Genomic DNA, 13688 nt, shown 5'->3' on the forward strand with positions numbered 1-13688 from the left:
AAGCACTCTGATAAGCACGGGGCCATTGGATTGTTGTATGACTCGGCCCCAATGTGTCCTTGCTGGTTGAAATGAAGCCCCCCAACCAAATTCCACCTTCCGTCACTGGGTCCGTAGCTCTGCAGCTCACACCTATTGGTGGTTCAGTGTGAGGTTCAAGCTGCTGGAGGACCTCAGCAGATCAGGCAGCACCTCTGGAGGCCATGGATAACCCTGATGCAGGGTGTCAATCCAAACTTCGACCATCCCTCCGCCTCTACCTTCATGGATGCTGCCCGATCCTCCTGCAGTTTGTTTTCTACTACAGATTCCAATCAATGGGCGGCATGGTGGCGTAGCTGCAGAGCTGCTGCCTGGCTGCACCAGAGGCCCTGGTTCGATCCCGACTAAGGGCGCTGTCTGTACGGAGTCTGTACTTTCTCCCCGTGACCGCGTGGGTTTTCTCTGAGATCTTCGGTTTCCACCCACACTCCAAAGACGTACAGGTTTGTAGGTTAATTGGTTTGGTAGAAATGGAAATTGTCCTTAGTGTGTGTGGGACAGTGTTAATGTGCGGGGATCGCCGGCCGGAGTGGACTCGGTGGGACGAAGGGCCCATTTCCGCACTGTATCACTAAACTAAACTAAGACTAAAGACGGTTTAAATGTGGTGAGAGTTTCTGCTGTCTTCAGGCAGAGAGTTGCTGATCCCCAGTTTTATTCATCATCTCCCCTCTAACCTTTCCACTAGTTACTTTAAATTTATGCCTCCGGGTTTTGACTTTGAGTTTAGTTTAGTTTACCTGTCCGATAAAAGGTATTAGATCCTTTCTATCAGAAAGCCATGTCCCACAACCACACCGCTAGACACACGAAGCCTAAGCATCATTGCTCATTCCTTCTGTCAGGATCTATACCTAATATTCAGAACCTCCTTTGTCCACCTAACACCACCGCAGGCTTTGTGGCCACGTATTACACCTTAACCCTTAATGGGATTATGAGGTTGCTGGATTGTTGCAGATCTCCTTGTACTTGGTGCTGGCTCCTGGACCCCGTGCTGTCGACAAGCCCTGGAGACACTGACACTGTGTTCCCTTCCCTCCCTGCAGGAGCTGATCACGGCCTGGTACATCGGCTTCCTGGTGCTCATCTTCTCCTCGTTCCTCGTCTACTTGGTAGAGAAGGATTCCAATGTGCAGTTTGCCACGTATGCAGATGCTTTGTGGTGGGGCACGGTGAGTTCAGCCTTTTGCCGTGCTGACTGGTCTTCACTGGTCTGACTGGGGGGGGAGAGGAGTTGGGTGGGGGTGAGGAGGAAGTGGCGGAGAAGAAGAGGAGGGGGGAGAAGAGAGGAGGAGGGGGGAGAGGAGGGGAGCGGGTCGGGCGGCTGGGTGACATCACTCGCAGCGCGTGGAACACAGCGTGCATACCCATTGTGATGTCATCACGGCATCAGCCAAAGCCAGGCGGTTTTATTTTCTAAGTTATTTCAGATTTTTTAACCTTTTGATTAATAACTCGAGAAATAATGCATGAATTTTTCAGATAAGGCAATTTTGGACTCCACGGGATAAATCTCTATCGATATATGTCAAATTTTCAAAGGCTTCTTACGAGAATGCAACGTAGTAGAAACCAATTTTGAAATGATCACAGAAGATAGACACAAAACGCTGGAGTAACTCAGCGGGACAGGCTCTGGAGAGAAGGAATGGGTGACATTTCGGGTCAAGACCCTTCTTCAGAAACCCCAGGTCCTTCGACGAGCAGAGAATACAGGACCAGCCAACCTCAGCTGATGGGAAACTGTAGATGTTGCATCCCCCAATTTACAATCAGGATCCATCCCGACTGCCCCAACTCTCTCTCCCACCCTGCTGTTGTGATGATAATTCATTTTGCAGCAGGGCAGTTTTAAGGGAGTGACTCCCGTTCAATGTCACTGCATTTGATGTTGCTGCACTGCCTTCTGTTCCAGGTAGGGAAAGAGATAGACACAAAAAGCTGGAGCAACTCAGCGGGTCAGACAGCATCTCCGGAGAAATGAAATAGGTGACATTTCGGGTCGAGGCTCATTCGATCTGGAACACTGAACAAACCCCTGAAGAAGGGTTTCAGCCCAAAACGTTGCCTATTTCCTTCGCTCCATAGATGCTGCTGCACCTGCTGAGTTTCTCCAGCATTTTTGTGTACCGTCGATTTTCCAGCATCTGCAGTTCCTTCTTAAACCCCTGACACTAGTAGTTCAGTGTGTGTATCTATCGAACTGCTGGAGGACCTTAGCAGATCAGGTAGCACCACTGGAGGCCGTGGGTGACCCTGAAGCACGGTGTCAATCCAATACTTCGACCATCCCTCTGCCTGTGCCTCCACGGATGCTGCCTGATCCTCCTGCAGTTTGTTTTCCACTCCAGATTCCGGCATCTGCAGTCTCTTGTGCCTCTGTGTGAGTATCCAGTCCTACAACATGTGGGCCGTAGGAACTCCAGGCTAAGCAGATCTTCACTGTCTGCTCCCATTGCATCAACTCTGTGTGATCCTTGTGTAGCAAAACACGGTCCGTGCTTTCTGTTCTTGATACTCCAACCCTGTCAGAAACTCCGGGGTGTGTTTTGCAAAGCTAGGGTTAGTCAGCTAGCAGACTGACCACTGGGGTTCCTGCCATAAACTGGGAGGCTGGGTGAATGGGTGTGTTGTGGTATTAGTGTGCCTGGTCCCCACAGAAGCCCCTCTGCAGTCCCAGTATCATCCAAGGCCAGTGGCAGCAGCTGGGAACTTATCCACTCACAGCCTCAATGCTACAATAAACAAAGATTCCCCCCCCCCCCCTCCTTCCCCTTAGGGTGGCAAGGTGGCGCAGCGGGTAGAGCCAGCAGCTCAAAGCGCCAGAGACCCAGGTTCGATCCTGACCTTGGGTGTTGGCTGTGTGGAGTTTGCACGTTCACCCTGTGACCACATTGCTTTCCTCCAGGTGCTCCAGTTTCTTCCCACATCCCAAAGACGTGCGGGTTTGTAGGCTAATTGGTCTCTGAAAATTGACTCTTAGTGTGTTAGTGTGTAGGGAGTGGAAGAGAATGGGGGACACGATAGAATGTGAGATCGACGGTTGACATGGACTCAGTGGGCCGAAGGGTCTGTTTCCATGATGTATCTGTAAACCAAACTAAACTCACCTTTCTCTACCAGCTATCTCCCTCCTATTCCATGAGCCTGAAGAAGGGTCACAGCCCACAACGTCGTCTGTCCATTTTTCTCCACAGATGCTGCCTGACCCGCTGAGTCCCTCCAGCGCTTTGTTTCTTGCTCACGATTCCAGCACCTGCAGTGTCCTGTGTCTCTGACATGTGATCATTGTCTCTCCCTCCAGATTACACTGACGACCATTGGATATGGGGACAAGACTCCCACCACCTGGTTGGGGAGGCTGCTGTCGGCGGGATTTGCCCTCCTTGGGATCTCATTCTTCGCACTTCCAGCGGTAATTACCAGAGGTTGGATCGAGCATAATACGACGGGGGGGGAAGGGTGAAACTGGGGCACAGCCACTCCACTGTGGTGCTGAAGTGGCTGCATTTCAGAATGAGTTGGTGACCTCGCCACCTCCAGATGGGTTGTAGTCAAAGAGCAGCAGAAGCTGCCATCAACGTATGAAGGCAGCTTCCTTTAACCGTTTGCTGGCCGCATCAAGAGGGACATAATGTCCGGAGTGATCAGCGGTGCAGACTCCAGAATCAGGGTGCAACGGGTTAAATTATGAGGTGTTCTCATGAACTCGTATGTAGACCCCCAGAACACAGGAGTGCTCTAACTGAGGAGTTAGTTAAGATGAACAGAGAAGTGTGAAAAGAGGGCAGGTACAAAAACTCTCAGCCCAGATGGTAAGGCCGTCGAGATAGTGTAGATTAACAGGACGTGGCATTGAAATTAGAATCAAAGCAATTAAAGGTGTTGCCGCTTCACACAGGAAGTAGTGGAAATGAACGTAAACGGTTGGAAATGTTCCACACATGTCAGCCAGCACACGGCAGAGTGAAACTGAGTTAGTTGTAGCTCGGTAATGGCTTCAATTACAGGAGGTGGACCTCTCTCCCCAAAAGGATATGGATCCCGCTATCATTCTGAGCTTTCGAAATCGATCAACTCTTTATTTTTATTTTATTTTTTTTAACAGTAGATTGTTTTATTCTTAAAAGGAAGTTTATATCTCATTTCAAATGATAGTTATTTGTTCATCAATCAAGGAAAGTTATGAAGATAACAAAACTTCCAGGAACTTTCAATGGTTTTAAGAGTCCATTCTCTAATGATGTCCTCCGTTCTTCTTTGGAGAAAGTAGTGCATATTCCACACCCAAAGCTACAACAAACGCTGCAAATCCCCATTTGAAGCCTCGAAAGAAAACATCGCTGAAAGTAATTGGTAGATCAACTCTTGGAAGGCAAGAGGATGGAAGGACATGGGATAAGACGGGTGATTGTGCTGAAGAAGTAGATCTGCTCTGAACTAATTTGCAGAAGAGTCTCAAAGGGCTGTTCTCTTATTGTTCCGTCAAGGGACCTTTAATGGTGAAATTGAGTTTTAAAGTATTTTTTAAATAAACCTGACCCCAGATAATTACTGCGATTCTAATTGTCCCGACTATATCTGCTAAAGTTGCTAAATACAAGGAATAATTTCTCCTATTGTACAACGACACATTCTCACCGGTAATAAGAAGCGTCATTAGACTATAAAGAGCCTGAAGATGGTGTTGAGACCATGACTGTTTTAACCGAGATGGGGACACACTTGGATATGTTCATCCTCAGCACAATCCTTCCAGGGAAATAGGAATGGGAATGGCCTTGCACAGAAACAGTTTAATTTAGATTATTATTGTCACATGTACTGAGGTTCAGTGAAAAGCTATTTTGTTACGTGCCATCCAGTCAGTGAATATACTATACATCAGATTACAATAAACAATAGGTGCAGGAGTAGGCCATTCGGCCCTTCGAGCCAGCACCGCCATTCAGTGTGATCATCGAGTCGTCCACAAGTCGTGGATCAATCAAGCCGTCCACAGTGTACAGATACAGGATAAAGGGAATAATGTTTAGTGCAAGATAAAGTCTAGTAAAGCCTGATTAAAGATAGCTTGAAGGTCTCCAGTGGGGTAGATGGGAGGCCAGGAACATTCTCTAGTTGGTGGCGGGACTGTCATATGAGGAAAGATTGAAAAGACTAAGCTTGTATTAACTGGAGTTTAGAGGGATGAGGGGTCATCTTATAGAAACATATAAAATTATAAAAGGACTGGACAAGCTAGATGCAGGAAAAATGTTCCCAATGTTCGGCGAGTCCAGAACCAGGGGCCACAGTCTTAGAATAAAGGGGAGGTCATTTAAGACTGAGATGAGAAAAAACATTTTCACCCAGAGAGTTGTGAATTTATGGAATTCCCTGCCACAGAGGGCAGTGGAGGCCAAATCACTGGATGGATTTAAGAGAGAGTTAGATAGAGCTCTAGGGGCTAGTGGAGTCAAGGGATATGGGGAGAAGGCAGGCACGGGTTATTGATAGGGGACGATCAGCCATGATCACAATGAATGGCGGTGCTGGCTCGAAGGGCCGAATGGCCTCCTCCTGCAACTTTTTTCTATGTTTCTATGTTTCTATGACAGTTCAGTCTAGATATTTAACACAGAAAGTTAACGTAACAACATCATCCCAATGTAAATCAGAGAAAAGGTGAGTTACATTAGGGGGTATCAGGGCAGCTCCCCCAAAACATGGACAAAGATTAGGTGCATCTTTGAGGAGGAACGTAGGAGTGTAGCGTGGGAAGGGAATTCTAAAGCCGACACACAGCAGTGATGGGTCAAAGGAAGCGGGCAGAATGCGGAGAGCTGGGAGGGTTGAGGTGGGATAGGGGGTTCGAGATATGGAGTGGTAATGACATGGGGCGATTTGAAAACAAGGTGATTAATGAGCTGATGTGATCTGGTTCATATCTAAACCAACAGAGTGCTTTCTCAGAGTGTGAGTTTGCTGTTTCATAACTAATTGGAGGATGATAATCACCAGTGGTAATTGTTGTACGTCTTTAAAACTTAACGGTGTCCCTCTGCTTATTTAAAACTAAATGCTGGAGACTGGCACGGATTTTTAATGGAGACAGTATTGCCAAAGATTATGTTACGTGCTGTGTCGCATATAAAAATACAAATTAAGATCATGCGATCATAAGATTATAAGACATAGAAAGAGAATTAGACTCTTCAGCCCAATGATTCCTGTGAGGTTACAAGCCAAGCACTGCTCCGCTCACTGAGGCAAGGACCTGCCTTTACACAGGCTGCCCATCAGTGAAACTGCTCCCATCGGCTCGGCTCGAAGCAGCACAATGAGCTCAACAAATACTCTGCCTCCCGGCACTCAGAGTGGCTTCGGGCATTAAGTATTGGAAGAAGCGAGGCAAGAAGAGTTGTCAGGTCCCTGTTCTGTTTGCAGCAGTCATAGCTTCACACCCCTGGGATGACTGAGACCACTTCAGGGTGGGAGTCACTCACGGGCAGTGTTAGCCTCTAGCAGGTAGACAGCTAGTCCCTCAGGAATGGCCCATGGAGAGGTTATACCCTAGGACAGGCCAGATAACCACACATAGTCCCAGAACTGCCCAGGGAATCTGCTTGGAAAGCCATTTGAGTGATTTTTTTTAGTGAGCCAAACTAATTTTCACCACTTTCCATATATTCACCTTGCTATGATTAATGAGAAAATGTACGGGTCTCTAACATTTTAGTTTAGCTTTGTTTTGTTTAATTTAGTTTAATTTAGAGTCACGTGTATCAAAGTACAATGAAAAGGTTTTGTTGCGTGCTAACCAGTCAATGGGAATACAATACATTACAATCGAGCCATCCACAGTCTACAGATACATGATAAAGGGAATAACAAATAACATTTAGTGCAAGTTAAAGTCCGATCAAAGATAGTTCGAGGGTCTGCAATGAAGTAGATAGTAGCTCAGGACTGCTGAGTTGTTGGTAAGATGCCCAGGCAATTCCTGTAATATGTTTACTTGCTTGCTTGCTTGCTAAATTCTGTACCTCTCTGTGACTATGACTGCATGACTCTGGCACTAAACGGTAAACTAATACTTTTAGCAGTGAGCATGAAAAGTTTATTTCGACCCTCAGTTCGAGCACCGGGTGTTGTGTTGAGCGTCATACCTTACTTGGGATTTTGAGCGTTCATGAGAGATATAATGAGGGATATAATTACATAATAAAATAAGGGATGAACAAAACAAACTTTTTCATTCGACAATGCAAATTATGGAGCAAAACAATGGGTCTGTCTTAAAATGTTGCAGGAATAGAATGGGTAGGTATGCATGCGCTTAAGTAGCTGAGGGGGGCAAGAATCGGGAAACAACCCTCCCAGCAACTTGTGTGGGCATGTAACCAGTTGGAGCAGGTGAAACTGACGTGCTTTCATGACCTTTATCACAGGGCATTCTTGGCTCAGGGTTTGCCTTAAAAGTTCAAGAACAACACCGGCAGAAACATTTTGAGAAGAGGAGGCATCCTGCTGCAAGCCTCATCCAGGTGGGTCCAGTACTGATCAACACTGAAGTGTTGGGGAGTGGTGTTGGGGACGTTTGTCCATTCAGGTAGGTCTAATACTGAACCACACTGCAGCATGGGCGTGGTGTTGGAGGCATTTGTCCATTCAGGTAGGTCCAATACTAATCCACACTGCAACACAGGAGTGGTGTTGTGGATGTCAGTCCATTATGGTCCACATTGCAGCATTGGAGAGTCTGAAGGAGGGTCCCGACCCAAAGCGTCAGCTCTCCATGTTCTCCAGAGATGCTGGCTGACCCACTGAGTTACCCCAGCACTTTGTGGGGGTTTTTGTAAACCAGCATCTGCAGTTCCATGTTTTTCGCATGTGAGTGGTGTTGGGGATGTCATTCCATTCAGGTAGGACCAACACTAATAAAAAAACTAAAGATATCTCTGCAAAGGCATTCGTATTTCTTAAAGAAGTCTGGTGCCTCTGTGACAGATTTGATTCATTGAATAGTTCCCAATGGTGAAGGATCAAGGACTAATAGAAAACAAATCTGCAACACTACAGCAAGGCAGGGTGATATAAGGACCCTTGGACTGAGTTAACAACAGTGAGTCATGTTTATTGAGTCACGTTCTTTGAGTCACATGCAATAACATATACAATGACTCATGCACAGTGACTGAGAGCAGTGCTCATGTACAGTGACTCAAAACATATTACTCACTTAGAGTTACCCACGTATAGATATTTAGTTTGGGTCGCACCTGGACCACCCAGTTGCAGATCTCATCACATCTCTGTTCCAAATGCGAACAAGCAATTGATTATAAAGCTGAGGTGAGGAAAGGCTGTCATTGACATCAAGGGGCCCCGACAAACCTGAGAGAAAATATTCCTCACTGGCAAAATACATACCAAGCAGAAACAAAAATGGATTTGGTTGTTTAAGACCGACCACCTCAGTCTTAGGACAACACTGTAGGACTTCCTCACGGCTATGTGTGAGCCTCAACCATCTTCAGCTGCTTCATCAATCGTATTCCCTCCATCATGAGGTCAGGAGTGGAAATGTTTGGTGATGATTGCATAGTTTGGTGATAATTCCAATCACAAGCAATAAAAGGGGAGTACCTTCACTGGGAGACTTACTGTTCAATGCTACGTTCTTGAAGGAGATTTTCGGATGGGTAATAAGTGCCATAAAATAATCATTAAACTCTTAAGTTACTAACACACCAGGACTCAGGCAAGACAGAGGTAAAATGAAACCTAGAGTAATCTTTCCAGGTTCAAGACTCCAAAGCAAATATTATCTGCAACTATGCTAGGCTATAGAACTAAGTGTAAGCACAACCATTTCTAAGTTGGATGCAAGAGAAACAAGGTACGTTTAAAGCACCCCACAGTCAAGAATTATATTAAATATACAAATCAGACATTATTATTTTTGTTATTGATGATTGTGTGATTAAAGTGGCACAATTTCCAGAACATTTTGGTCATTAGGATTTTCATATTCACTCACCCTGATATTCATATGAAGTTTAAATTCATGAAAGCACTTATCTTCATGACTTAATAAACACAGTACCTTCATGAGAGTATTCCGACAATGAATTATTCTTTCTCATTTAATCAACTTACTTCTAACAGAACTCTAGTTTCATTTTTAGTTTAGTTTAGTTTATTGTCACGTGTACTGAGGTACAGTGAAAAGCTTTTGTTGCGTGCTAACTAGTCAACAGAAAGACTACATGATTACAATCGAGCCGTGCACTGTACAGATACATGATAAAGGGAATAACTTGTGGGTTAAACTTTGGTGGTGGAAGGCAGTTAATACATTGTCACAGAAGGCTGTGGAGGCCAAGTCAGTGGATATTTTTAAGGCAGAGATAGATAGATTCTTGATTAGTACGGGTGTCGGGTTATGGCGAGAAGGCAGGAGAATGGGGTTAGGAGGGAGCGGTAGATCAGCCATGATTCATGGCGGAGTAGACTTGATGGGCCTAATGGCCTAATTCTGCTCCTATCACTTATGACCTGGGATGGCAGGACTTTCATATGAAGAAAGACTGGATAGACTCGGCTTGTACTCGCTAGAATTTAGAGGATTGAGAGGGGATCTTATAGAAACTTACAAAATTCTTAAGGGGTTGGACAGGCTAGATGCAGGAAAATTGTTCCCAAGTTGGGGAAGTCCAGAACAAGGTGTCACAGTTTAAGGATAAGGGGGAAGTCTTTTAGGACCGAGATGAGAAAAACATTTTCACACAGAGAGTGGTGAATCTGTGGAATTCTCTGCCACAGAAGGTAGTTGAGGCCAGTTCATTGGCTATATTTAAGAGGGAGTTAGATGTGGCCCTTGTGGCTAAAGCGATCAGGGGGTATGTAGAGAAGGCAGGTACAGGATACTGAGTTGGATGATCAGCCATGATCATATTGAATGGCGGTGCAGGCTCGAAGGGCCGAATGGCCTACTCCTGCACCTATTTTCTATGTTTCTATGTTTCAATGACCTTATGTATCGACAGAGGCTTTCTCCAATCCTTCCATAGACCCTTTGGAATACAATGACCCATTCTTCAGATGCTAATCTTTAAAAATCCCTCTTCAGTGAGTTGAAAGTAGTGACTGGTGGCCGGTCGGTGGAAGCTGCCAAGTGTGAAACTCAGACTTCAGAGCATTCCTGCACGAACTTGAGCTTTCCCCAGCATTCCAACGTGAAACACCCGCCTCAACAGCGACACGGTGTCCCGTTTTAATTTACGTTGTTGCAGAACGGAGCGCCATGTGTCCGGGGTGAACAGCAGGGAGCATCAGTGAGGATCATCTTTCACTGCCGGGGAGGAAATTGATTAAAAAGAAAGGGCATGTTTCTTGGGCTAAGCTTGTTTGCCCTCGAGTATAGAAGATTAAAGGGAGATCTGATTGCAGTGTTAAGGGTGATTAGGAGATTTGGCCGGGTAGATGGAGAACAAGCATTTCCCCTGGAGCGGAGTCAATTACAACCAGGCAGTTCGGAAGATGCTGCCCCACACACAGTGAGTGAATGGTGGAAATCGAGGAAGCTGTCATAATGAAGTTGCCTTAGGGCAGCAGGGCAATTAAGGGAGAAAATGGGTAAAGGAGAATAGCTGCAAGACTGGCCTGAGGATAGACACAAAATGCTGGATTAACTCAGCGGGACAGGCAGCAACTCTGGAGAGAAGGAATGGGTGGCGTTTCGGGTTGAGACCCTTCTTCTGTCCTGAGGACCTGATTGGCTTCCTGTCCCAGTGTTCTCCACAGCAAAAGATCACAACAAACGCAATTCGACAAGTCTTTTTTTTTTACAATTTAAATCATTTTCTTACAATTCATAACTGCATGACTTATGTTAATTCCTGTCTGGGATGTTAGTGGCAATTCGCAGCTCTCTATAGAGATTTCCTCCTATCCCTTCACAGATGCTTGCTTGGCAGTAATCTTTCCTAATACTCCCCAGTGATCATTAATTAACTTCATAGAAACATAGACAATAGGTGCAGGAGTAGGCCATTCGGCCCTTCGAGCCTGCACCGCCATTCAATATGATCATGGCTGATCATCCAACTCAGTATCCTGTACCTGCCTTCTCTCCATACCCCCTGATCCCTTTAGCCACAAAGGCCACATCTAACTCCCTCTTAAATATAACAAATGAACTGGCCTCAACTACTTTCTGTGGCAGAGAGTTCCACAGATTCGCCACTCTCTGTGTGAAAAATGTTTTTCTCATCTCGGTCCTAAAAGACTTCCCCCTTATCCTTAAACTGTGACCATGATAACAACATCCACATACCCTTTCTTAATCAGTGCTATTCACCACTGGGCATAGCTTATTTAAACTCAGAAAGTGTATTGCTGGGCCTCTACTTACTGGAGTTTAGAAGATTGAGGGGGGACCTCATTGAAACTTACAGAATAATGAAGGGCATCGATAGGGTGGATGTGAAAAGGATGTTTTCACTGGTTGGAGAGTCTAGGACCAGAGGTCATAGCCTCAGAATTAAAGAGCGCTCTTTTAGAAAGGAGGTGAGGTGGAACTTCTTTAGTCAGAGGGTGTTAATCTGTGGAATTCATTGCCACAGAGTGCTGTGGAGGCCGTCAGTGGATATTTTTAAGGCAGAGATAGACACATTCTTGAATAGAACGGGTGTCAAGGGTTATGGGGAGAAGGCAGGAAAATGGGATTAGATCAGGCATGATTGAGGAGCGGAGCAGACTCGATGGGCCAAGTGGCCTCATTCTTCTCATATAATGTACGAACTTGTATCCACGGAACATTATCTCTCTAAAAATTGTCCCCAATATAAATCACTTGATTCTAATGGGAGAGGACCATTTGAGTGTTAAGTGTTAAGAAGAGCATTAGCAGGGTCAGTGAAGGAAGACCTTTCTGTGCTGGGCATCAAGAAGGGCCTCGACCCAAAATCATCCTTCCTTCTCTCCAGAGATGCTGCCTGTCCCAGCATTTTGTGTCTAACTTGAGTATAGAAGATGGGACATTATGTTACAGTTGTACAATACATTGGTGAAGCCGCCGTTGGAGTATTGTGATCAGTTTTGTTCATCTGGCTCTGGAAAATATGCTATTAAGCTGGAAGATTTATAAGGATGCTGCCAGGACTTGAGGGCCTAAGATATAGGGAGAGATGGACAGGCTACGACTTTATTGCTTGGAGTGTGGAAGGCTGAGTGGTGACCTTATAATGGTGTACAAAATCATGAGGGGAATAGATAGGGTGAATGCACAGAGTCTTTTTCCCAGGCTAGGGGAATCCAGAACTAGTGGGCAGAGGTTTAAAATGAGAGGGGAAAGATTTAATAGGTGGGATATGGAATTAGCTGCCAGAGAATGTAGTTGAACCACGTACAGTTAACATTTAAGACATTCGGTCAGGTACATGGAAAGGATAGGTCTAGAAGGTTATGGGCCAAATCAGGCAAATGGAATTCGCTTAGATGGGGCATCCTGGTCGGCATGGACGAGTTGGGTCACAGGGCCTGCTTCTATGCTGTATGTATCTGTGACTCTATGTGAGCTAACACCTCTTAAAAATACTTGTTTAACACAGAAAAGAAAAGTATTTGTATTTGCAGTGCAACTTGATTTATTTATTGCTCAGTTGTTGTAGTATTTGAATTAAAAGATAATTTGACAATATTTAGTAGCACACTGGGACAAGTTAAAGTGTGAGAGTGAATTCTCTTCTGCTACCATTCCCATTTATGAAAACACCAGATCTGAAACCAGTTCTTCCAGGGATTGTCTTGTGATTTTTTTTTAGCCACCACTCTTTTTGGCCTGTTTGACTTGCTGATTTTCTTTTGTGCCTTCTTCCTACCCCGAACATCTTCGCCCTTTGACCCAAGGCTGCTTGGCGGTTTTACTCCACCGACGGGAGTCGGACTTACCTGGGGGCCACCTGGCGATTCTATGAGAGTATCCTGTCTCCACTCAGGCATGTATCAAGTGCTTTGATCATGAATGCACCAATCATTGGGATTGCTTTCACTAATCTGCTTTTCTTTTCCATTTTTGTTTTACTTTCTACCCCTCGTTTTCCCCCTCCTTCCTGGCCTTGTTTATTTTCTCTGTATGTAAACATCTGCACGTAGTATGTGTGGCATAGTTATGCTGCTGATGATGAGAACTCGGTTTCTATAGCAACCTGGAAGCCACATTTGAACGCCTTGCATATCTGCAGCCGTGCAAAGTAGGTACAAAACTGGCAGCTGATGTTGTTATGTTGGCGTCCGTCTCCCGGCTTGTGGCTATCCCTTGCTTCTTGAGGCTGATTCCATGTGTTTCTGTGAAGCTGCAGCTGTCCGAGCAATCATTGGTAGGATCCAGTCACCCCTGCCCGGGAAAACCCACTGCCTGCCAGACAAGCAGAGTTAAAAGGGATACGTGCAAAATATTTATTTTCAAATCCTAAGACTTTTTAAACCAAAATCAAACAAAAACACTGCAAATCTTGGGAATGAGAAATAAAAAGGGGGTGTCAGGGGTTATGGGAGAAGGCAGGAGAATCCGGTTGAGGGGGGGAAAGATAGATCAGCCACGTTTTAATGGCAGAGTTGACTTGATGGGCCAAACGGCCTAATTCTGATTCTTT

The 13688-nt window shown here is 45.4% G+C and overlaps 1 protein-coding gene across 1 annotated transcript in view; it reads left to right on the top strand.

Moving 5' to 3' along the window:
• Nucleotides 1-13688, top strand: part of kcnq5 (potassium voltage-gated channel subfamily Q member 5) — a 53219-nt gene that overhangs the window by 26326 nt on the left and 13205 nt on the right. The window contains exons 5-8 of the mRNA XM_033022083.1: nt 1092-1217; nt 3350-3460; nt 7479-7574; nt 13189-13286. Of these exons, the coding sequence (XP_032877974.1) occupies nt 1092-1217; nt 3350-3460; nt 7479-7574; nt 13189-13286 (431 nt within the window). The remainder of the gene's footprint in view (nt 1-1091; nt 1218-3349; nt 3461-7478; nt 7575-13188; nt 13287-13688) is intronic.

The sequence above is a fragment of the Amblyraja radiata genome, chromosome 5 (genome assembly GCF_010909765.2).
Source record: "Amblyraja radiata isolate CabotCenter1 chromosome 5, sAmbRad1.1.pri, whole genome shotgun sequence".
NCBI lineage: Eukaryota > Metazoa > Chordata > Chondrichthyes > Rajiformes > Rajidae > Amblyraja > Amblyraja radiata.